This window comes from Dryobates pubescens, chromosome 25 (assembly GCF_014839835.1).
Source record: "Dryobates pubescens isolate bDryPub1 chromosome 25, bDryPub1.pri, whole genome shotgun sequence".
NCBI lineage: Eukaryota > Metazoa > Chordata > Aves > Piciformes > Picidae > Dryobates > Dryobates pubescens.
In genome coordinates, this window is record NC_071636.1 from 15,376,789 (window position 1) to 15,400,919 (window position 24,131).

The following is a 24,131-nucleotide window of genomic DNA, read 5'->3' on the forward strand; positions in this document are numbered from 1 at the left end:
CAAATCCTCAGTGCACTACTGCACTGCCTTCTACCCTGCCTCAAACCACCTGTGCCAAGGTACTTGGCCAACCACCAGCTCTTAACTTCTCCTTATAAAGACCCGACAGACTAAGTTACTCTACTCGGAAGATCTTCACACTCATGGCAGGAGCCCTGCACACAGGACAGACTGCTACCAAAAGTTTTCTTACGCAGTCCACGCTTGCTTTGTATTAGATCAAGATGTTTTTCAGCAAACAGCCCCAAAGCCAGAAGCTGACTGCACTCCTGCTCCACTTAACTGCTACCAAGTTCTCATACTAAGAGGCAGCTTCAGCTGTTTGCAGAAGAGCATGTGGTAAGGGCAGAACTTCAGCTGCAGTGCAACAGCCAGTCTCGTGTATTCTTCAGAGGCACAGAACTGCACTCACAGTGAGACACAGCCCTGGAAGATCCTGCAAGTGACTGCAGGGAAAATAAACGACTGCCAAAGGCCAAGCAGGCTCCTTGGGTTCTTGCCTGCCACCTCCTGATGCCTCTATATAGGTCCAGGCCCTTTTCCCCACAAATCCTCCCACCTTGCCAAGCTCTTTTCCAAAACTTCCTCCTGCTTACTTGGATCTGGAGAGTTAGAAGCGGCATCTTCCGAGGACTCCTTGTTCTGAGTTTTGAGGTTCATCCCTACAAGAAAGCAGTCTGCATTTCATTTGGAGCAGTTATGCACTTCACTTCCACTTCACACAAACAAACCCAAAGCATGCACATGTTTTTAAGAACATGGCATTTGTCTCCTTGGAAAGAACTCAGGGTTCTGCACAGCAGAGAAACACACAAAGACAACTAAGGGGGCGGAGAAAAGCAGCTAAGCACTTCTGAATACATTCAGTACCCAAACCCAGCATCTTTTGTGTTGGTTTTGGTTTTTTCAATTTACAAATGAGGGACAAGCTAAGAAGAATAATTTCATAAAACTCAGAACAGCAAGAAAGGAAATGGTACCAGACCTTCATGTGATGGGAGAAGAGAACCCACATACAAATTCTAATGAGCCAAGACCCCAAGAGCCTAAGCAACTTCTGAAAGCCATGATACAGATTTACTCCAATCCCAAAGTCTTCAGGCACAAAATACCAGCACACATTTTACCTCTCTGCCAAGAGGAAACAAAACAAACAGCTGATCTTCTGGATTCAGCACAAACAAGCAACCTTTTTATTCCTTGACAGCCTAAAAGTTTGGAAAGTATTACTAAAGCCCTTAGTGCACCTAAGTCGCTCCAATATATTAATTACAGACTGTTTCAAACTACCATGTGCTGGAAAGGCAGCAACTCCAACCTCTAGGACACACTCTGGCCCATACTTCACCAGGAAAAATAGTAAGGAAGTTTTTGTTTGTTGTGAAAGGAGTTTAAATGACAGCTGTTGACGGGATGATCAGCTCTGGAGCAAAACTCTGTTTGTTTTAGCCTAAATAAAGGCTAATACGGGACTTATGGCTCCTGAACATTTCTATTTCACTGTGCTGAGGCCTGCAGACACTATGATCCTTCTCACTGTCCGATGGACTTCTTGTAGGCTGCCTATTAACATGGAAAACAGGCACAAAAACTACAGCTCAGGGAACACTAAGCCAAACCCACACTGTGGTACCCCTTGACTAAGCTCTTCCCAATCTCCATTCCACACCAGTATTTGTGTGGTCACAGTGAAACAAACCAGGCAAAGACAGAGCCCAGCTATGCCCCATTTGGATCAGTGCCCTGAGCTGGTTCTCCATACATCTGTGGAACCAGCAATCCTGTGCTGTGGCATGAAGCAGCCAGTGAAGGAGACAAGGAAAGCTGCTGGCTTAAAAGGCATTCATCAGGACACACGTTTCTGCAAGCCTCCAAACACTTCAGAGGAGCCATTTTATGAACCCAGTTTCTGTGGAATTACCCAGAAAATTGCTCTCCCCACACCAGCAGCTCCTCTAACCAGCACTTACTAACAGGATATTATCTGTGTGAAGCAGCAGAGCTGGCTCAGGCTGGTATCCCTCTTTCACCAGCTCCACTGATGCCATCTGCCATCGAGCCAGGGAAGTGCAGGAGGATTTGCCTGCTCTCGCCTGTCACCTACCATCTGCTGGACACCAGACAGCAGGCTGGCCATCAGTGCAAACCCGGGGCAGCCTTTCACTGGGGAACCCACCTAGCAGCAAAGCCTGCTGCAGGCGGCAGAGGAGAAGCAGACCTGCTGAGAAATCCTACTTTAGGAAATGAAAACACCCCAAACCACCAAACTGTTTGCTTTCACAGGTGACTCAAAACACCCTGAGTCACAGTGGGGCTGAGGGTGCTCAGTCAGGCGAGGTGTTCACAATGACATTCCCAGGCAGACAGGCTAACGTCCACCACACACAAGAGTTACACCCAGGCACCAGACACAGACCAGCTATCAAATGACAAGGCATGCCTGCATCTCTGCACTACAAATGCTATCCAGCAGCTGAAACGCAGGCTAGCAGCTGCAAGAAGAAATAAAGTCTGTCTGGAAGGCAGAAGAAGAAAAAGGAAAGAAAGAAAGTGAAATGTATTCAGATGAAATTCACAGAGGGAACAACAGAACAAAATCACTTTCAATGTGACTAAGTGAACACAAGACAAGAAAATTAAACCTGCTAACTGCTCTTGGAGGTATGAGCATGGGGGGAAACATTGTTTTCCCCCAACTGTCACTCAGAAGGGTTTAAATTGGTTTTGAAACAAACAAAAAAAGACCAAACCAGAAGCCTTGAAAGCTGTACTCCAAAAGAACTTCTTCCCTCCTATACGCCCATCTGAAAAGCAGCTCCATTAAGTCAGGAGCTAAGTTACCAAAACCCCAGACAACCCAACATTCTTTCCATCAGCTCCTATGGGTAAGAGATATTCAAACAATGTTCTTAATCCAAAGGGAGGCAACTCTGCCCAGAAAAAACATTGTGAACCATATCAGGGCACATTGAGTTATTTTTTGTCTCTGGATGTCACTGTCATGTTATTATGGAACTAAGCAACTGCCTGACTGCTCCTTTGTGTAAGCAATGAGGATCTTCCCATAGTAAAATTTATAAGACGAAGCTAGAGAATGAAATACAAATCCCAAACCAAACAAAAACCCCACAATAACCTAACCCAAAACAGGACTGCACATCCAAAAGCCCAAGTCAGAGCATCAGCAGCTCACTCCAGGCTGAACACTGCTTTTGCATTACCGATCCTTTCTACATGGCAATGCCTCACCCACCTCCCTTCCAACCAGTGCTGGCCTCCCTGCCTCGTCACTGCCCCTGAGGCAGAGCCTGCTCCCCCAGCAGCAGCCTCTAGCAGTGTGCTGTTACCTGCCCCGTTGGTGCCAGCCAGGCCATTGGAGTACTCCTCTGCTGCACTGAAGCCCAGGAAAGCGGCGCTGTCACCAGGGTGCCGAGCGCTGGCGTGCCTGCAGGAACAGAGCAGCCTGTCCCACACCAGCCTGCCTCACCCCTCGCTTTGGACAAGGGCTGATGGCACAAACACCAGGTGAGGAGCCTGCCACCCCAGCTGGGTGTTACAGTTTGATGGGGGAACTTTAACCTAGATCCTGACTGCAAAGACTGAAACTTGAATAAATTACCATTGGATGCAGAAGGAAATTAATGACAAGGTCCACACAATTCATTGGATTGCTAATGGGATATAGAGCAGAGGCATAAACAGTTCTTTCTCTCTTTTCTTCTTCTGTCACTTCTGCTTGCAGCTGCTCTCTCTCGCTCTCTCTCTCTTCTCCTGGCCTTGCCAGGAGTATCTCTGTTTTGATTACTGTGTGAGGTAACAGGAAGTGGGGGAGGAAGTGGAGGGAGGAGGCGAACGGTCCCCCTGGATCCATCCGGGCAGGGGATGAGGAGTTTCTGTGTTGTTCATTAATTGTACATATATCTATATTGTACATGTACTGTGTATTTTGTACATATTTGTTGCATTTCATATTTCTAGATTTTAGATTGCTTGTAAATAGAGCTTCATTTGCTTCCACCCCGAACGGAGCTGGTCTGGCAATTTTATTTTGGGGGTAGTTCTCCAAATTAGCTGGGGGATAATTTCAACCCACCACACTGGGCCAGTGCTAAACACATGCTCTTGGTGATGTTTGCAGAGCAGCAGCACAGAGGAGGCTGTCAGTATTCCCTATATGCCCATGCTGTTGGCACTTTCTCTCCAGCAATAACTAGCTGTCTTTGCAGGACAGTGCACAACCAGCACCCCCCAGGGGAGAAATAGAGCTCACTCGTTATTTACAGGTCTGATCTCATGGTCCATAAAGCAAATGCTCTGAGTGAGCAACTGCTCTGAATGAGTACATTGGCACAACGAGATCCAGAAAAAGAACGATCAAGAATATGGCACATGAGACTGTGAGAGACTTCAGCACACCAGGCTGCACTTAGGAAGTGATAAAAAGACAATACTCCTTTTCTTTTCTCAAAGCAGGGAATAGAAGTGGGGAGGATGATGTAATATTAAAATCACACAACAGAAATTATTCTGAAGGACAATGCAGAGTACAAGACGGGACAAAAAAATTCCCTATAAAAGAGGGGAGGAAAAAGCATGAAATCATTAGGCAGTGCAGCATCCTGAAGGATTGCTTGAAGGCAGCAGGGGAAAAAAGCATCTCAAAATGAAAAAGGCAGAGCATAGCAGCAGCAGCATCCTCACCCATGCTGGGCAGAGGCAGTCTGCAACATGAATTTCTACAAGCATGCAAGAGGAAAGAAACACGTGGCAGGGAAGGCACCAAAGCTGCTGAGAAAGGAAACAAAGCTGCCTGAGCAACTGAATGGGTTCAGTAAATGACATTTAATAGTGAGTGAGAAGAGGGACAAAATGCAGCAAATGAACCAGTAAGAGAATTTCACTAAAGGGGCAGACAACAGCCAGTGCAAGCTCCCAACAGTGACCTGAGCTTGCTTTGTAAGACAGCCCAGGTGCTGCCATCTGCAATCCTCCCCTGGTCTCGGTGGGGCTGCATTTCCCACCAGGACTGCAGGGACAGCACTGGAATCATTCAGCAGCTACAGAGAGCCCAAGCAATGCTCTGTGCTAAAAAGTGCTCTGTTCTGGGATGAAGGTCACAGCTGCTGGGATAGTAAGTCAAGAACTAAAGACACAGGCTTTTATAAGGCAGTTCTGACCAGTCCCATGAATGATTCACTGCAAACTATGACAATCTGCAACCTTCCCCAAAGCAGAAGTAAAGCACCTGCAGCCTTGCCAGGAGAGCTTTCTCTCTTAAATTTAGGCAGAGGTGGCACTGACAGGACATTACCAAACTTACTGCATCTTATGGACCATTTTAAGGCAATGGGATGCTCAGCAAAGCCTACACAGGCTGCTCCTCAGAACCTCACCTCCCTGTGGCTTCATGGTAAGCCAGCTCCAGCAGCTCAGCAGAGGAGTGTGTCAAATCCTGCTGCCCGTTGCCCTGCATCTCTGCCATATTCTGACGGGTCTGATGATGGATCTGGATAGCTTCTCCTGATGGGCCTGCACAGGGACAGTCGGATCATCAGTCATCACATCTGCACAGATTCAGCACTGCCTGCACCCTCCTTTTGTCAACACAAGCAATGCTAACTGATGGGACATAAAGAAAGGCTGTTTATCAACTCTTCAAAGACTTGAACCTCTGGCATCTTCTCCGAAGCCAGCGAAGCAGAGTATTCCTTTGGAGGGCCTGCTTGCAGAGTGCTAAACAAATGAGAGCAGTTCAGCAGGTGAAAGTCAGCCCAGATGTGATTCACTTCATCACTTCATGTGGTAGTTTTAGGCTGTGCCTAGGAAAATTTTCCACAGCTTGAGTAGGAAAGTGGTAGAATATAAATAAACTACCATTGGATGCAAAAAGAAAAATAATGATAAGGTCTAAATAATCCCCTGGGTCTGATTACTAACATAAAGTTAGTAGTGTGTAACTCCTCCTCTTTTCAGCTTCCTCACTCTAGCAGATACTAGCTGGCTTTTGCTTGGCTGCTGCTGACCTTGGCACATTCTTTGTTGTGGCTAAGTGCTAATAAGCTACTCTCTGCCCTTCTTTCTCTTGTCCTGTGTACAGGGATGAAGCAGGAGAAGAGGAGGAAGCTGTTGGTAGCCCCCTGGTTTTGTCCACAAGAACCAGGAGGGGTTCTTGTGCTGTTTATGGACATTTTGTACATATTCATTGCATTTCTTATTTCTAGATTGTAGTGTGCTTGTAAATACAGCTTCATTTGCTTTCCAACCAAGCTGGTCTGGCAACTTTGTCTTGGGGGTAATTTCAACCTACCACTCTTTATTGGACTTGGAGGGGAACATTGTAACTAAAGATGAGGAAAAGGCTGAGGTACTAAATACCTTCTTTGCCTTTGTTTTCAACAGTAAGGCAGGAGGACTTCAGGATAACTGCCCTCCTGAACTGGTAGATGGGGTCAGGGAGCAGTATAATCCCCCTGAAATCCATGAAGTAGTTAGGGACCTACTGAGTCACTTGGATACTCCAAGTCCATGGGACTGGATGGGATCCATCCTAGGGTGCTGAGAGAGCTGGCAGATGAGCTGGCCAAGCTGCTCTCCATCATTTACCACCAGTCCTGGCTCACCAGAGAGGTCCCAGATGACTGGAAGCTGGCCAGTGTGATGCCCATCCATAAGAAGGGCTGGATGGAGGAACCTGCAAACTCCAGGCCTGTCAGCCTGCCCTGCGTGCCAGGAAAGATTATGGAGCAGATCATCTTGGGGGCAATCACAGCGCACCTGCGGGGATCAGGCCCAGCCAACATAGATTTAGGTCCTGCCCCACCAACCTCATCTCCTTCTATGATCAGGTGACTGCCTGGTGAATGTGGGGCAGGCTGTGGATGTAGTCTACCTGGACTTCAGCAAGGCTTTTGACACCATTACCCACAGCAAACTCCTGGCCAAGCTGTCAGCCCCTGGCTTGGACATATCTTTATTGGTGAGGGGATTGAGTCCACCATTAGTAAGTTTGCAGACGACACCAAGTTGGGTGCTGATATGCTAGAGGGTAGAAGGGCTCTCCAGAGGGACCTTGACAGGCTGAACAGATGGGCAGAGTCCAACAGGATGTCATTTAACAAGTCCAAGTGCCAGGTGCTGCACTTTGGTCACAACCACCCCATGCAGTGCTACCGGCTGGGGTCGGAGTGGCTGGAGAGCAGCCAGGCAGAAAGGGACCTGGGGGTACTGGTTGACAGCTGGCTGAACATGAGCCAGCAGTGTGCCCAGGAGGGCCAATGGCATCCTGGCCTGCATTAGGAATAGTGTGGCCAGCAGAGGCAGGGAAGTCATTGTGCCCCTGTACTCAGGACTGGTTAGGCCACACCTTGAGTACCGTGTCCAGTTCTGGACCCCTCAATTTAAGAAGGATATTGAGATACTTCAATGTGTCAAGAGAAGGGCAACAAGGCTGGTGTGGGGTCTCCAGCACAAGCCCTATGAGGAGAGGCTGAGGGAGCTGGGGCTGTTTAGCCTGGAGAAGAGGAGGCTCAGGGGAGACCTTATTGCTGTCTACAGCTACCTGAAGGGAGGTTGTAGCCAGGTGGGGGTTGGTCTCTTCTCCCAGGCAACCAGCACCAGAACAAGAGGACACAGTCTCAAGCTGCACCAGGGGAAGTTTAGGCTGGAGGTGAGGAGAAAGTTCTTCACAGGGAGAGTAATTGGCCACTGGAATGTGCTGTCCAGGGAGGTGGTGGAGTCACCGTCACTGAAGGTGCTCAGAAAAGGATTGGCCATGGCACTTGGTGCCATGGTTTAGTCAGTCACAAGGTTTTGGGTGATAGGTTGAACTTGATGATCTCTGAGGTCTTTTCCAGCCTTACTTATGATAATCAGCCTCAGATCACTCCACAGTCACTGACACTACAAGGCAGCCAGCGTTCACTAAGAGTCTCCAAACGCAGGCTACAGCAGTGCAGAGCTCAGGGGGATCTCCTGTTGAAGCCTGGAGCAGGCAGGGGTGGCAGGATCCCAGCACTCACCCACGGGGAAGGTGTGCATCCAGCGCCGCCTGTTGGAGGTCAGCTTCATGGGCATGCGGGACGGGGCGAAAGGGTTGATGAGGGCACGCTGCGGGGTGTACCCCCCGGGCCGCACGTGCAGCATCGACTCTGCACTGCCCACGTGGAACCTCCCAGGGGCACTGGAGTCACGCTGCTGAGGCTCCAGCATGTTCTCAAGGACATCTAGGAAACACAGAAACCGTGCAAATGACAATGAGTTGCTGAGGGACAGAAAGATTGCCTGGGGTAGGTGGCAGCTGAGGAGGCAGGGTGAGGAGCTGAAAGGGTTGCAGCCAGCCTGAAAGTTACAGCCTAAACAAGAATACAGACGAGGAAGAGGACTGCAGCTGCCATCAGAGCATGGCTATAGAGTGTGCCAATTTGTACTAAATGAAGCCACAAAGAAATCAACTGCTAAGTCAGCTACAAAGAACTGCTCAGAGCTGCAAGACTGCCTGAGAAATCAAGACTGACACAGCAGGAAAGTCAGGATGAGTGCTAAAGACACAGCAGAGATACAGGTGAGCAACACAGGCCACTAAAATCAGGACTGACTTTCAGGAGACAGAGGGAAAACCTCAATGACTCTGGCTCCACTCCCCACTACAGCCCACACAGCTGCACACCTTCAGCTGGGTCACAAGGACTATCCTTCAGACTGATGCAGCAACAGAAATACCCCCACAGCAGATGTGCATGAACTGACATCAGAGGAAAACATGAAAAGTAAAGGTAATGTGGAGTGCATTGTGACAGCAGTTCCACACCAGTAAATCCAGTTCCTGTAACAGGATCAACATGGCATCATGTGTCATATGGCATGAAGAAAAAAACCAACAGTAAAGAGCCTTCAAGGACAGAACTGTAGAGAAGCTTGCAGGAAGAATACGATTTACTCAGGAATGAGCTGGATTTGTGAGGATACCACATGCTGCCTGAGGACAAAATGAAACTGGAAAGAGGAAAAAGGAGACTGCCAGCAGTGCTAACACACCAAGGTAGCTCAGCAGTATGCTGTTGAAGGAAAGAGCCAGAAAGTGGCTCTTAATGACAACAAATCCCCACAGACAAAAGTTATAAGCAGGGTCCCCAGGGCTCGCTCCCAAGGCCAGTTCTCATTTGCCAGATTGTAGGTGACCTGGATAATGAGAAGTTCCTTGTGTGTGTCCACATTTCCAGGGTGGCACAGGAGAACAGTCAGATATTAAAGAAGGCAAGAGACAAGGGAAAAGAACAAATCAGTGTCAGGACACTTCTATTTAGAACAAGCCAGTTAATGAGAAAGGAATGGAACTGGCCAAGGATATCCAAGGGAGAAGGCACACCCAGATGGAGCTGCAGAAAAGGTGGACCATGGATGCACCACCTCCCCTCTGCTGGCCTGACAGCTACCAACATCTACTCTCTCCCCTCTCACCACCTGTGGTACTTTCCCATCTGCCTTAGGCTGACCTCTGGTGCTGGTATAGCCCAAAGAGCTGCTGACTTCACACTGGTGCAGATGAGGCCGTGGGATCATCAGGATGTTGGAGATCTTGCCCAATGAGCTGTCATCAGAAGCCTGGCTCCTCACCTCCTCGGGGGGCAGTGTGCGGCTCTGCAGAGAAGGGCTGCAGGAGACATCATAGGAACTGGAGCTCTTCCTGGTACGACTTTCTCTCTCCCTCACAGCCCTGCTGAACAGAAACAGAAATGTCCAGGCATATGAAAAAGATTAATTCCCATGTTGGAACAGGCCCGAGTCAGGTAAGAGAGTCAATACTCACTAGGAGCACCCAAGAAGAGGGCTGCTGTGTCATGTGCACCACACAACAGAGCTCAACACTGAAATGCCTCCAGCACAACGGCTGTGGAAAGAGCAGGCTCACCTCTTGATCCAGTTCTACAGACCTCACACTAAGCTGGTAATCAGGTTTGGTCTAAAAGATATCAGACCTAAGCCTACACAGTTCCAGGAACACAAAGCTATGAGGCAACTCCTTGGAGTCCTTCACTACACCAAACTGCACTGGCACCTTCCAGCATGGATCACTGCAGGCTGCCTGCAGAAGGCAAGCCAGGCCACACACAGCTTCTGCAGAGTCAGGCAATACCACAGAAGAAGGAAAGCAAGGGAACACTTCAAAATGAGGTCATTGATCCCATAGTCCTGAAAAAAATTACTAGAATTTATAGGTTGACCAATCAATTTGGCCAGAACCTGAAAACAATCAGCCTCTCTCCTCAGATGGGAGGCCACAGGATATTTGAGAACCTGCACTCAGCTCACCTGTTCCTTCTCACATCAGAAGGGCATCACTGTCAGGGAAGATTCCCCACCACTCTCCATTTGGCATCAGTTACTAAGCAGTGCATCCAATCCATGCTGTTTCTACAGCTCTGTGCAAGCACCTCCTTATCCAGCTTGCAAAGTCTGCCAGGAACTTAGCAAGGAATTCTAGTTTTATTCTACTTCAAATGAAACTAAAGATGCAAGGACAAAGTCCTCTTATGCCTTTTCCTAGATCCCACACACTGGGAGGTAAAATACCAGACAACCAGCCAGAAATGCAAGCTACAGACAAAGCCTTTTGTTCAGTTGTAAGCACAGGGAGCTTAATTGTGCCTCTATTTGTCAAACCATTTTATGCATCAAGAAATACCCCACAACACAGCTACTCCAGAACAAGTCTACTCACAAACCTCTTACCTGAAGGTGGTACAGCGCTGGGCTCTGGATGGGCCTGGCAGTCTGAACACCTGGGCATCATAGCCATCATAATCCACCTGGATAGGCAGGGCATTCTCAGCATCTTTTGGAGCCCCTAATGCTGAAATACAAATCACATAATACTGGAACCTCTTTCAGGAATGTCCAAGGCCTGCAGCACCCAACTCTCTGTTCCCAAAGAACTCACATACACAAGTCTCATGAGAACAACAGCTGGAGCGGGTCAGTTACCCAAGTTGGTGCCCCTGAGGCCCTCTCTAACATCCTTCCCTCATATATGTAAGCCACAAAATTAGCAAACAACAACTCAGTCTACATATTAACAGATGCCTCGAGTCTGCCCCAAGGGAACTGCATATTCAAAGCATCGTGGAAAGCAGGGACAGCCTCAGCTAGAGAACACAACCCCTCCTGGGATGAGGTGGCATGAGAAGAATGCAGGCTGCTCCCTTTATAACACTGTGCTCAGCACTGATAACAGCCCAGTGAGTGCCCTCCTGTCCCATTGCCATAAACAGCACCACTAACATCAGTGTGATACCATCTATTGCTCTAGCCAGCTGACAGGCACCCAGGACACAAACTCACCCCTCCACAGCAGCTCTGTGCCAAGAAGGCAACTGATCTCTGCACATTAGCATCCTGGGTAAGGACAGAGGTCCTGATGGTTTTCTGCAACAACTGCCCCTTCCCACATCTCACCAGCAGTGTTTTTGCTCATGTCATATCTTACTGCAGCTGGTTATTAGTTTGGGAGTCAGTGGGACAGATCATTCCAGAACAGGATTACTCACAGGCATCTCGGTTACTCTTTGCTTTCTCAGTCTGTGGCTGGAGGGTCCAACGATAGAAGGGTGAAGTGACCAAAAGGAAAAGAGAGAACAAGAGAAAAGACAGAAGGGAGAAGTCAGCATGTTCTAAGGAAACATCCTCCAGTGGGATCAAGCATCAGACTTAAAATTTATGCTACTGACTGAGCAGGGCAGCCAGACCACAGCACAATTATTAAATACCAACACTTGGTCACAAACCTGAGTACAAACCACATCTTTTCAATCCCTTTATTCCCCCTGAGTTCTTTGTTACAGAATGAAACTAACTTTCACAGTGGCTAAAACATTTCTTACCTAACTGCATCCTAGAAAGGAAAGACCTACAAACTTGCCCTTCATTCACAGTCCTACAACCACCACCACAGCGATGCTTTCACTGGCTTCTACCACCGAACCTTCACTACAGCTATAGGAATGCTCGCTGGGAAGGCTGGGACCTGGCTGAGGAAAGGCATCTCAAGCTAGCAGCAAGAAGAGGAATCAGAAAGATACCTACCTTCCTTCCTGCCAGCTTGATCCGTGGAGTAAAGCTGTTACACAGGAGCTGGCTTTTGGATGTGTAGAAACTGAAAGGAAAAACAGGGTGTCTCAGCTGCCTTCTGAGAACCAAACATTGCTGGTTAGCTGCTAGCAAACAGCCCAAGAATCTGAGCTAGCTCCAGAGGGAGAAAAGGAGACCCCTTTCTCTGCACTGGAAATCACTGATGGATTAGCCTCAGAGAGGCTACTCTTGCCTTAAAGAGCAGCCTTGCATTCCCAGACAGCTTCGGTGCTGGCCTCTTCTTGATATGCTTACACCTGAACCCCTCCTCTTTCTCCAGCCTCACTGTCTGCACAGCACTGTGCAGTTCACACAGCTCTCCTGTATTTGCAGTAATAGCAGTAATACCCAGAGTTCTGTGAGACTACTGCAATGCATGACTGGTTTGCAAGGAGAGCAGAGGAAATGAACAAAGAGAATTCAACACATTATAGAGAGCAAAGCAAAGCAGAAGTGTAGCAGAGGCTGGGAGTTCATCTACCTGTGGTTTATCCAGTGTGGGATATTGTAGTCATCACCCAGTCTGGAGTCACCAGGCCCACAGCGATTATGGAGCTGCAAGAGTAATTCAGAGGCACATCAACCAGTGCCTAGCTAGTCACAAAATGGGTTACATCTGTAGCAGGAGAGGGGGAAAGCAGCAGGCCTTACCTTAAAGAGTGGTACAGCATGCAATGGTTGCTCTCCCATGCATACCAAGTCCACACCTATCCCTGTAAGCAAAGAAGAGCAGAGTTCAGCTATCTGCCAAGCAGCACTAAGCCAAAACAGATCACTGGGCTGCAGGCTCAATCTGCATTCACATCACACACACTGAGAATGGAAATCAGCTGGTATGGTTTCAAACCAACAGGGGCAGGGGGGACAGAAGAGAAGTTTCTTCTGAACTAGTGCAAGCCATGCCAGATTACCCTTTAAGGGAAAGGTTTGCACGGGCAGGGAAGTTCTGTGTCACACCCAAAGGAGCTGATATGCCTGCAAGCCCTGTATTTTCCCCTTGTACTCCAGCAGGAGTAGGGAGGTGATTGTCTTCCTGTACTCAGCTCTGGTGAGGCCACACCTTGAGTATTATGTCCAGTTTTGGGCACCTTGATGCAAGAGAGATATGGAGGTGCTGAAGCGAGTGTAGAGGAGGGCCAGCTGGGATGGGCCTGGAGAATAAACCTTATAAGGAACGACTGAGGGAGCTGGGGATAGTTAGTTTGGAAAAGAGGAGGCAAAGAGGAGACCTCATTGATCTCTACAACTACCTGAAAGGAGGTTGCAGAGCGGCTGGTGCTGGTCTCTTCTCACAGGTAATTAGTGATAGAAGAGGGAACAGCTTCAAGCTGTGACTGGGTAGGTTTAGACTGGACATTAGGGAAAATTTTTTCAGGGCAAGAGTGGTCAGGCTTCAGAATGTGCTGCCCAGAGTGGTGGTGGAGTCACCAACCCTGGATGTGTTTAAAGGTGGTTTGGATGTGGTGCTTGGGGATATGGTTTAGGGGTCAACCTTGCAGAGTAGGGTTCTCAGTTAGACTCGATGATCCTCAGGCTCTTTTCCAATCCGAACAGTTCTGTGATGCCCTCTGAACGTCTGCCCATGAGGGGCAAGCACACAGCTGCGAGGCTGTAACCCCCTCCCCAGGGTACCCAAGTGACAGCAAGGGAAGGGTGGAGCTCTTCCCTCCCACGCTCACCATTGTCAATCATGCGCTGCTTGGTGAGGATCATCAGCAGCCGATCCACCTGGAAGACGCCGACGCCGGGCGTGATGACGACGGACATCTGGCCGGTGCGGTCGAAGTTGCGGTTGATGTAGTGCTTGTCGAACACTGCGAGACACAGCAGGGCCTGGCTGCCCAGGGCTCGTGGCAGCACAGGGCACCCTGTGCCAGCAGCGCCCTGAAGCAAGCTGCCACGCAGTATGTGCCAGCAGGAGAGGGGCTGCATGCAGCCTTAGCTGACCAAGGGATGGCAACAGAGCTGCAGCAGAGGCAGGGCTGAAGGGAAGATGGGAACCACACAGAGCAACAGCAGCACCTTCCCCATATGCCTAGCTTTTCCTTTATAACACCTCAGACAAACAACCAACCAACCTCCCCCTCAAAACCCACCAAAATGTAAAGCTTATTACTAGTAACTACAAATACTATTCTGTGCTCCATCCCATGGGAGTAATATGACAGCCACTGAGGTGACAGAACATCTGATGTACAGAATCACAGAAAGCAGCTCTTTGGAGAGCCCTTCCAGCACAACGAACCCATCTCCCTGCCAAGAAAGATGGATCAACTTCCCCTACATCACATTTGATCCAACCTGATTTTGAAACACTTCCATAACTTAAAATTACAACTTCTATTCCCAGAGGTCCTCCTACAGATACACTGCTAGAAGGTTTCATCCTAAACAAGGCCCTGTAAATGGTTCCTGAAGCACAAAATACCAAACACTCCATTATTTGACAGCCACTGGTTTTCCAGAGCCACACAAGGCTTCTGAGGCTGAAAACAAGAACTTAACCACTTAATGCTCCCTTTGCTTCATAGGCCACAGAAGTTCACACTCAGTTACTGGCAGCTGCATCCATGGTTCTCCCCATGTATGTTTTCACCCATTGTTCACAACTTACCATTGAATGAAAGATTTATGGCCTCCAGGTAGTTCCCTTGTGCTGAGGTAGAGTTGTAGCCCGGAGGAAAACCCTCTGGGAAAAAAGGGGAAAAAATGGTAATGTCTGAAGAGAGAAATTAAAAACCCCAAACAAAGCCAAACAGCAAGCTAAAGCTGCATCAGCAGGAGATGCTACTGCTGCAACAGATGACATCCACAGCTGGTACTGGCACTTCTCAGAGACACCCAAGCAAAACAGCTTAGCCAGCAGAGCACTGAGCTGTACAACTCTGGCTGAAACTACAGAGTTACAGAGTTACAGCTTCAACAAAAACAACACAAAAAGAGGGAAAGGGTAAAAGCCAGGAAAAGGAGGACTCTGGTACCTGCTTGCTCCAGGCGTACCAGCACAGGATACTGGATGAAAAGCTTTTTGATGGTGACAAGCAACGAGGTCCACTCTTCTCGCCTCTCATTCTGAACTACAACTCTAAAGAGAACACAAGCAAGGAGGACCATAAAAGGAAACTGTGAAGTGAGAAGGGATGACCAAACTACAGCAAAAGGACAAGCAAAAAGGAGTTTCTCCCTTCTGCTAGGCAGCACGTTGGCACCATGTACTCGTAGCAGTCCCTGAGGCGCAGCAGCACACAAAGTGCACACCCCTAGCCAGAAGAACCCCTTGCTTCTAAACGGGTGATCACCACTCTGTGCCAGAGAACATCACTGCTCTGCAAAGCAGTGTCAACAAGATGGAACCCAGAATCAAATGGCAGCTTGAACAGCTGCATTTGTGCCCATGAACCAGCTGTGAGCAAGACCTACTTGTAAAAATCTTCATAGAACCTTCCCTCATGGTCCTGCCGAATGGAGGCACGCTGGGCTTCAGGGAACTCATCTGCAAGAGAAGCACAAACACTCCTGATGCCCTGCTCTGGCACAGGCATTCCTCTTTCCTAGTAAGAAGCTGCCAGTGCTGTTTAAGAAAGAATCCAAATCCACTTTGTGAAACCTCAGACCTTTTAGACAATATTAAGACTGTGTTTATACCAGTATGATGGCTGGAGTGTGAGGAGGAAACTCTGACAGGTATTATTCTATATGAAGAGCTCACTGAAGTAGCTGAGTAAGTGGCTGTGCACCCACTGTGCTGGTAGGGAATAGTTTGGACATAGGCATTGGAAAAAAAAGAGGGAAAGGTCACTGGCAGCCTGTGACCAACTTCCAAGAGAGAAGGAACTAGGCTTAGCAACAGGAACATGGAAAAGCAGAACTAACACACATACCTATAGACTTGGCTTCATAGAATGTTCTAGAAAATAGAACCACTGTCACTTCATGGCTGCAGTTCTTCTCCTGCCAAGAAGAACAGAAGGAAAAAAGAATCTTAAGGGTCCCATTCAGCAGAAAACTCTGTTCAAACACACACAGTAAGAGCCTCTTGCCCCTCACACCTACGACCAAAGATCCTCAGAAGGCAGGATACAGGAATGCTGCAAATGCCTCTATCAAACACCACAATGGTCTGTTGTGCAGCCTGTGCTTCCAGGCCACACCACACTGAACAGCAGCACTTTCCACTGCTGTCTAAACAAAGTTCTCTGTAGCTGCCAGGCTCCAAGAGTTGTGTTTAAAAACCAAAGAGAGTTGTTTCCATTTGTTTATACAGCTAGTATGTTGGTATTCTTCTTAGTGTTTAGAGATACCCTGACCAACTCCAGAGAAATAAAGCATTAAAACTTCCCTAAACAGCTCCAGTGCTAGCACAGGCAATGGAATTCGGCTGTGAAGAGCACACTGGCCTTGAGAGGAAAAGCTTGAGGAGCCCCATGAGCCCTGGCACTGCTCAGGGCCATCCCAAATTTACTGAAGTGGTACTATAGGCAAGCCATGTGTTCCACAGCCATGCCATGCAGGGCTCCTGAGAACTCTCCACTGGAGAGAAAGCATAATGAAAATGAGACAGATCTGTTGGGCATGGTCCAAACATTGTCACACACGCAGTGACTTCAGTCCACACAAGCAAATCATGTGATACAAAGCAGCAGACACAACAGATCAGTACTGAAGTCCCTCAGCACATGTGTGATTTGACACAGACCTGCTGTGACCACTCCTGATTTCCAGGAGCCATCTCTCAGGCTTGTAAATCCTAGCACTGCCCGACACAACCCCCTCAGACTGGCACAATGGGCTCATTAAGATGGCTCTGAGCTGTTCTTTCAGAACAGGCTGAACTCAGCTCTTTACCTTCCATTTTGAGAAGAGATCAGCAAGGAAACCATTCACAGCTTTCTCAAAGTACAGGTCCCCTGCAAAGTAAACAATGTATGAAATACCAGCAGCTGCTTCAGCTCTGGGGCATATTTAACCCTGAGATTCTTGGGGTTCTTAGGCTCAGAGCAGCTGTGTGCACAGGGAATGGCTCTATCACTAAAGCAAAGAGACAGAAAGATTTAAAAGCAGGGCTCTGTTTCAGAGGATGTAAACAAGACCCTCACTGTCATTTTTCCAACACCCTTGCAGCATGCTGGGAAGGCATCTGTCCTACCTCTCAGGCATAGCATGCACAACTGAACCCCTGCTCAGTTTTGAACAGCTGCCCAGTTCCATATGCCTGAACACATGGTCAAAGGAAATTGTGAGAAGTTTGCCAAAGAATTTAGCCAGAAAGAAAAGGACAGTGACACAGGTGACTCATTGCTAATGCCTAAAGTTTCAACACTTCCAGCTGACTCTGCCTGGGCTAAGGTGAGGCTTGTGCTTCCTCACTAACCCAAGTCAACAGAAATCTAAACCATCAAGGTCCTTGTTGCACAGGACTTCTACATATTTCTGGCTTTAGGATTCCCACAGGTTTGCACCTGCCCTCATCACCAAACATGTTCAGAGAAAGTCCTTCCAATCTCCATGTTTTCAAAGTCAGTTGGCCCCCTTGACTTCATCTCTGAGATAATGGTATCCAGGCCCTGCAGTAGGGACAGGACAGTTGTGGAGAGAGCCTGGTACTGCAAGTAAGGGCCACAGCATACCTTGGAGCAGGGCTAGGACAAAGGCAGGACATTTTCATTTTCTAGTGTTGGCAGTTTCCTAGCAGGGGCAGAAAGAATAGCTGCTGCCAGCCACACCCACAGGCAGGGCAGTTCCCTACATACCATAAATATCAAAATCCCACATTTCACAGCTCATCTGGATGAAAATGTAAACCATGGCTGAAGTGGAGCGGAAAACAACCTGCAAAGGAACAGAAGATCTGACTTAAAACAAAGACACATCCACTAAAAGGGCCAAAAGCAGAAGTTAACTAAAGAGCAACTTGTATGACTGTGCCCACTGCACCACAGGGCATCTCCCCTCTAACATGCTGGCACTTCAGCACTGCCCCACAATCTTACCCGGGTGTCCTCACTGATGTAGCCACAAGTGACCTTCTCACTCTTCACCCACAGTTCACCTGCCTGTGCCCTGGAAGAAAAGGAGTGCAGAGTATTTGCTATCCAGAGTGTACATGAAGACTAGAGAATCAGCAGATGAGCAAATAAAAAAGTGCACCAAAATCTCCATTCAAGGATGACTTGAAGAAAGAGACGAAGTTTGTTTGGTTAAAACCTGATCTTGAGTCAAAAAGTTGTCACATGTCTGCAGGTTTCCTTGGCCCTTTGTCATCTCAACAGCAACACAAGTAACACTCATCTAACTATGAGCCCACCTTGGAAAGGGAGGGCAAATAAAAGGAAAATTATTTGGCATTCATCAGAGGCAAGGAGTGTGTCTGGCTGTCCTACAACTAGCTCCTTCCACCCCAAATCAGACAGAGCCTTCCCCCACCTTGTGGTGCAGACAGAAATCCAGTGAAGGGTAAGAGCACAATAAAACATGAAGGGTTTCCCAGAGAAGATTGCTCAGTTGGAGACTCTGGACTCCTTGAAGTCATCAGGAAGTTCTCAGGGGAGGTACTGACCTGATCCCTGCAAACTCCACTTTCTGGGTGACGTAAGCACAAGTGCTGACCTAGGGGAGAGAAACCACAGGCAGTGAGTGCAGCAGCCCCAGAGGGAGGAGAACCATTTACAAACCCAGCCATTCACACTCAGGCACCTGACTTCTGCCCTGCATCCTGGCCTGCATCAGGAACAGTGTGGCCAGCAGGAGCAGGGAGGTCATTCTGCCCCTGTACACTGCACTGGTTAGGCCGCACCTCGAGTACTGTGTCCAGTTCTGGGCCCCTCAGTTTAGGAAGGAGGTTGACTTGCTGGAACGAGTCCAGAGGAGAGCAACAAAGTTGGTGAGGGGTTTGGAACACAAGCCCTATGAGGAGAGGCTGAGGGAGCTGGGGTTGCTTAGCCTGGAGAAGAGGAGACTCAGGGGTGACCTTATTACTCTCTACAACTACCTGAAGGGAGGTTGTAGACAGACGGATGTTGGTCTCTTCTCCCAGGCAAGCAGTACCAGAACAAGAGGACACAGTCTCAGGCTGCGCCAGGGGAGGTTCAGGCTGGATGTTAGAAAAAAGTTCTATACAGAAAGAGTGATTGCACATTGGAATGGGCTGCCTGGGGAGGTGGTGGAGTCGCCATCACTGGAGGTTTTTAGGAGAAGACTTGATGGGGTGCTTGGTGCTGTGGGTTAGTTGCTTGGGCGGTGTTGGATTGGTTGATGGGTTGGACGCGATGATCTTGAAGGTCTCTTCCAACCTGGTTTATTCTATGTATTCTATGTATTCTATGTATTCTATGCAAAGCCCACTAAGTGCATTCACCAGGCTCATTTCAGCCCACAGAACCTCTGCAACAGACAGGAACTAGTATTTAACACACACAAGTTTTTCTTGGGTTTATTTGTCTGATTCACTGTGCTCACAAGAGCCAAAGACCGCACTTCAGAGATACAGAAACAAACATTCTAATAGCTGCTTATGAAGTGGTACTGTTGGAGAGGGGATACCTCAGCACACTGCTACCTGAAAAACATTTAAATTCAATTCCTTCCTAGGGTCATAAGACATAAAAACCTCTCAGCAGCATTTTGTTGCCCAAGGCAGTCATTAACACTAAGGTACTGGAGCAGTATATGATGGGATGAATGTCTTCTGCAACACCTTTACATCCCCTTCTCACTCACAGCATCACCTCCCAGGAGCTGCTGACATTGGTCTTGTCCTCAGTTTCCTCTACTTTGTAAAACACTTCTTTTGCTTTACAGCCACAGCAAAGAAGGTGGTCTCTAACCTTCCCCATCCTACACACGAGGACAGCAGAGGCCTTACCAAGCTTTTCTTCAGCCGCCACATGTCCCCACGCCCAATATACTGATCTTTGAAGGTCAGCTCCACCAAGTCCAAGGTCACCTCCTAGGAAACAGAAGGAAAACAGTGCTCAGATTTTACTTGTTCATGCTGTGTAGTGCCCTTCAATATGTTAAGAATCAAATATTCCAGGGAGGGCCAACACTCCTAATGGATGCAAGACAACAGAGAAGTCACTTCAGGGTAAGCACCGGAGCGGTGCATGTACCTGGAACTGCGGTGACACACTGCACAGCGTGACCAGAAAAAGACCCAAGTTTCAGTGCAAATTGGAAGCACAGGTAGAACAAATTACTTTCATTGTTTGTTACATTAAGGAAGCCTTATTTCTTGTGGATTTTTGCCTTGTGCTGAATGTTAGCTCTACCTGAAGCTCTTCTGATAGTTGGGACCTTTATGAAATGTGTTTAAAAAAAAGCATATCCATGCCATGGCTCTTCACCTGACTAGGCCACTGACTGGCTCTCTCTACTCTGCCTGGCCAGCCTGAATTTCTGGAATGTTAAGGTATTTGAAATGTCTAAATTTCTATCCAGCTGCATGGAAGTTGGTCCACAGACTTCAAAAAGAGAGCAAGGGTGGTAAGGAGAAAAGAGACACAAAACAAACAGTTTAATTGCCCACACCTGGCTCTCTTAGGAAAGGCTAAAGACCTTCCAATGAACAGTCAGTGCCTTCTTTCCAATACTACTGCAGATGAAAATCCACAGAGTTGTGATCTGAGCTAAGTGAAGGGACAGATGGAAAAGGCTACAAAGACACAGACCTTTGGATCCACGACATTCACATGGACATCTTGGTATGGCCGCAGGCGGAACACTTGTGCCACCGTCTGATCCACACTTATAGTTTCTGCCACAGAGAAGGGAAGGAAAAGACAACAGAGAACTGAACATACCCCAAAAGGCTTCAAGTGGTTTACAAGCACGAGAGCAGTACAGTGAGACTGTCATGAAACACTTAGGGCCACAGCAAAAGGCCTCGGCTCCTTTTGGCTATGGCCAACTTGAAGAGTCATTAAAATCAAAGCAGGAGAGAGAAATTCCAAATTTAGGTTGAATTAATTCCTGCAAGATGTAAAGCTAGGCAGAGAATGCAGAAACAAGGCTAGCAAACCGCTTTTGTTTAAACCACAGCCAAAAGCAGATTTTAAAGTGGCTCTTTGTTTTCTGATGGCATTAGAACCCAACCCTTCCTGACCAAAGCACTGACTGTCTTACAGAGCTAAAACACAGGCATTAGCCAGCCACAGGTGCAGCCCCATCACATCGCCTTTGTCTATGATTTCACTGCGCAGCCCACAAGTCTAGAACATTACCTTTCTGCAGATCTTCCTTGAGGGACTTCACTTGCAGAAGCAGAGGACTAGCATGTAAAAAAGAAAAGGCAGACAAGTTGAGACACCAACAGTCAGCTCTGGTAAATCACACTGTAAACGATTTAGTAACAAAGAGCACGGGATAATCGTGAGGTCTTGGGTGATAGGTTGGACTTGGTGGTCTTCGAGGTCTCTTCCAACCTTGGTGATACTGTGATAAGCTAAAGAGAAACATCTAGAAAGCTTCATACATCATCCTTTCTGCCTGCCACCCTGTCTTGTTCTTTACACCTATTGTAATCACAAAGCACTTCTTAGGTACAGAAAGCGGTGTACATGGGAAAGTAGACCACCCAGATTTCACCTTGCCTAGGATATACTATAGGGTGAAAGAACAGTCACTATGTAACAGCATCTCTATGAAGAGGATGAAGGTACTGCAGATTCTCATGACGGGGCTAATTGTCCTACGAAAGATCAGCAGACTAACACCAAACACAAAGAATTCCATAGACTCCTGCTACAGTTCCACTCTTTTCTTCAGGCAGAAAAACCCCACAGCATCACCCTGAAGCAAGGCTGTATCAGCTCAAAGAGCCTCTTACTCCAGAAGCAACAGGTGTTCAGTGTTCTAACCACACCAGCCTGACACCAGCAAAAAGAGCATTCACCTGTACTCATCATTGGGATGGGCAATTTCCACAACATCTCCCAGCTTGATCTGAAGAAATACTTTAGGATTCACCACCAGCTCATCATCTACAAGACATAAATGAATGAGGGAATGTGCAGTGAAGAGATCTATACCAAACATATGCAATGGTTAACTGTATACAAAGTGCACCAGCCCAGGAGGAACACACCAGCAAAGCACTGCACTCACTACACAGCAGTGCTCCTCTTTAGCCACTGCAGCCTGGCCGCTCCTGGGGGCAAGAACACTTCTTTCAAATTACAAAACTTGTCACAAGTGAGTGACAAGTCTGTCACTTATTAGGGTGACTTATAAGTGATGCAACAACAGAGGAGGAGGTAGAATTAAAGTTTTATTGTACAGGTACAACCTCTCTGCTCTGACAAATGCAGTTTCATTCTACTGCTATAAAAAGAGCTTTCCAAGCTCTGGCTGCTGCTGCTTCTTGTACATCAAAGTTCTGTCTCGGCTGTTCTCTTAAAAGGATCAATGCATCAGTTAATTGCATTCAATTAAGAGAGTGCTGGTCTGCCTGCTACAAACCAGAGGATACTGACCACTGCCTCCAAAACCCTTCTTATGTATGACGAGCTTGTACACCTTGTTGGTTCTCATCTTGAGTTCCAGTTCTTCTCAGCTGCTTTGAGTAAAAACATTTGAAGACATCTTGCAAATCTAACACAGAAAGAAAAACAAACACAGATCTCTTGTCATTACAAACTCACTCTTTACACTTTTGTGCATGAACAAAGGCCGTTCTACCACCACATAGCCAGGAACACCACACCCGAAATGCAGGCACCTTACAAACTTTACTACATGTCAGACTAGAAGCTTTGTAATGACCTGCCTACCAGCACTCCTTCCAGAGCCAGCACTTATCTCCAGCATCCTGTATTTTGTGTTTCAAGAGTGAGTTTCAAACCTGTGGTAGGTTGAGAGACCAATTCTCCCACCACGGGCAAAAGAAAGGACTCAGACAAATGGATTGCAAAAATGGTGGAAAGTTTAAATGGAAAAACAATGAAAGTTTTACAGAAAACCACAAGCACTGTGACAAAACAGAGAGATATCCCAAAACATACCCAAGAACGTCCCACCCCCACCTGGGGGTACACCCAAAACCCCCAGGGTTTGGGAGGGGTGGGGGCAGGCCAGGCCCAAGGGAGGTGGCTCACCCCATTATCTAGGCAGCAGGCAATGGGAGAAAGAGAAAGAGAGGACCTCCCCCCGCTGATGTTTTATAGGGGAGCAGGGCATTATGGGATTAAATACCTGGCTTCCTGTGCCCACCCACGGGGCTGGACCCTTTCGGGACATCCCAGGTGTGGCTTGTGCGGCAGCACCAGCACCCAGCCTAAACCACCACAAAACGTCACGTTAAATGCATCACAGAACGATAGGGGTTGGAAGGAACCTCAAAAGACTATCGAGACAAGCCCCCCTGCCAGAGCCGGGTGACAGGAATGCATCCAGGAGGGGTTTAAATGTCTCCAGAGAACGACTCGACAACTTCTCTGGGCAGCCTGCTTCCAGGCTCGGCCACCCTCACAGGGAAAAAGATTTTCTTTATGTTCACGTGGAACCTTCTCTACTCGATCAGTAAAAAATATCCCCCAGCTTGTGCTCACTGACAGTTATATCTTCTGGTTTTGTCACCCGACTCTTTCACATGCCCTTTCCCACATCTCTCAAAGTTGCCAGATTCGCCATCCGGATGGCTCCTGCAGCAGTTGCACCCCACAGAGGGCGGCGCCACAGAGTTCAGGGCCAAGCAAGAGCTGGCGCCTGAGGTAGGGGTTCACATCACTCCACTTTAACTGCATCAGCCACTGCTCGCTTTCTTCCTGCCACTTTCATTTAAGACAAGCATGTTTCACAGGAAGACCTTTACTTTTACAATCTAAGCTTTTTAGAAGAGCATTTAAACCATAACTCTGCTCTTACACAAATCAAAACACAGAGCAGCTTAAAGGTATGCCCTTCAAACAGGCTGGATCTGGAGCTCACTGATGGGTTTTCAGCTACCGAGCTGCTAAGGCATGGCGGGAAAATAGACTGTGCATCCAAAGTCTGCCGAAATAAACTCTGTGAAA

The 24,131-nt window shown here is 47.9% G+C and overlaps 1 protein-coding gene across 9 annotated transcripts in view; it reads right to left on the reverse strand.

Annotated features, from left to right (window-relative positions):
- The window catches only part of DEPDC5 (DEP domain containing 5, GATOR1 subcomplex subunit), a 45,272-nt gene extending 22,566 nt beyond the window's left edge, over positions 1 to 22,706 (reverse strand). For 5 of the 9 annotated variants that reach the window (XM_054173178.1, XM_054173174.1, XM_054173176.1 and 2 more), the window contains exons 1-24: positions 22,593 to 22,706; positions 22,013 to 22,100; positions 21,342 to 21,388; positions 20,790 to 20,875; positions 19,985 to 20,068; positions 18,680 to 18,729; positions 18,114 to 18,183; positions 17,874 to 17,952; positions 16,969 to 17,030; positions 16,005 to 16,074; positions 15,544 to 15,616; positions 15,105 to 15,208; positions 14,738 to 14,812; positions 13,803 to 13,937; positions 12,775 to 12,836; positions 12,605 to 12,678; positions 12,079 to 12,148; positions 11,544 to 11,580; positions 10,729 to 10,849; positions 9,492 to 9,715; positions 8,019 to 8,222; positions 5,394 to 5,529; positions 3,348 to 3,445; positions 597 to 662 (exon numbers count right to left, since the gene is read on the reverse strand). In XM_054173178.1, the coding sequence (XP_054029153.1) occupies positions 597 to 662; positions 3,348 to 3,445; positions 5,394 to 5,529; positions 8,019 to 8,222; positions 9,492 to 9,715; positions 10,729 to 10,849; positions 11,544 to 11,580; positions 12,079 to 12,148; positions 12,605 to 12,678; positions 12,775 to 12,836; positions 13,803 to 13,937; positions 14,738 to 14,812; positions 15,105 to 15,208; positions 15,544 to 15,616; positions 16,005 to 16,074; positions 16,969 to 17,030; positions 17,874 to 17,952; positions 18,114 to 18,183; positions 18,680 to 18,729; positions 19,985 to 20,068; positions 20,790 to 20,875; positions 21,342 to 21,388; positions 22,013 to 22,100; positions 22,593 to 22,650 (2,173 nt within the window). In that variant the 5' untranslated portion in view covers positions 22,651 to 22,706. The remainder of the gene's footprint in view (positions 1 to 596; positions 663 to 3,347; positions 3,446 to 5,393; positions 5,530 to 8,018; positions 8,223 to 9,491; positions 9,716 to 10,728; positions 10,850 to 11,543; positions 11,581 to 12,078; positions 12,149 to 12,604; positions 12,679 to 12,774; positions 12,837 to 13,802; positions 13,938 to 14,737; positions 14,813 to 15,104; positions 15,209 to 15,543; positions 15,617 to 16,004; positions 16,075 to 16,968; positions 17,031 to 17,873; positions 17,953 to 18,113; positions 18,184 to 18,679; positions 18,730 to 19,984; positions 20,069 to 20,789; positions 20,876 to 21,341; positions 21,389 to 22,012; positions 22,101 to 22,592) is intronic. The other 4 variants (XM_009910966.2, XM_009910965.2, XM_054173177.1 and 1 more) reach the window with 1 other exon arrangement.
- Between the last annotated feature and the right edge of the window lie 1,425 nt (positions 22,707 to 24,131).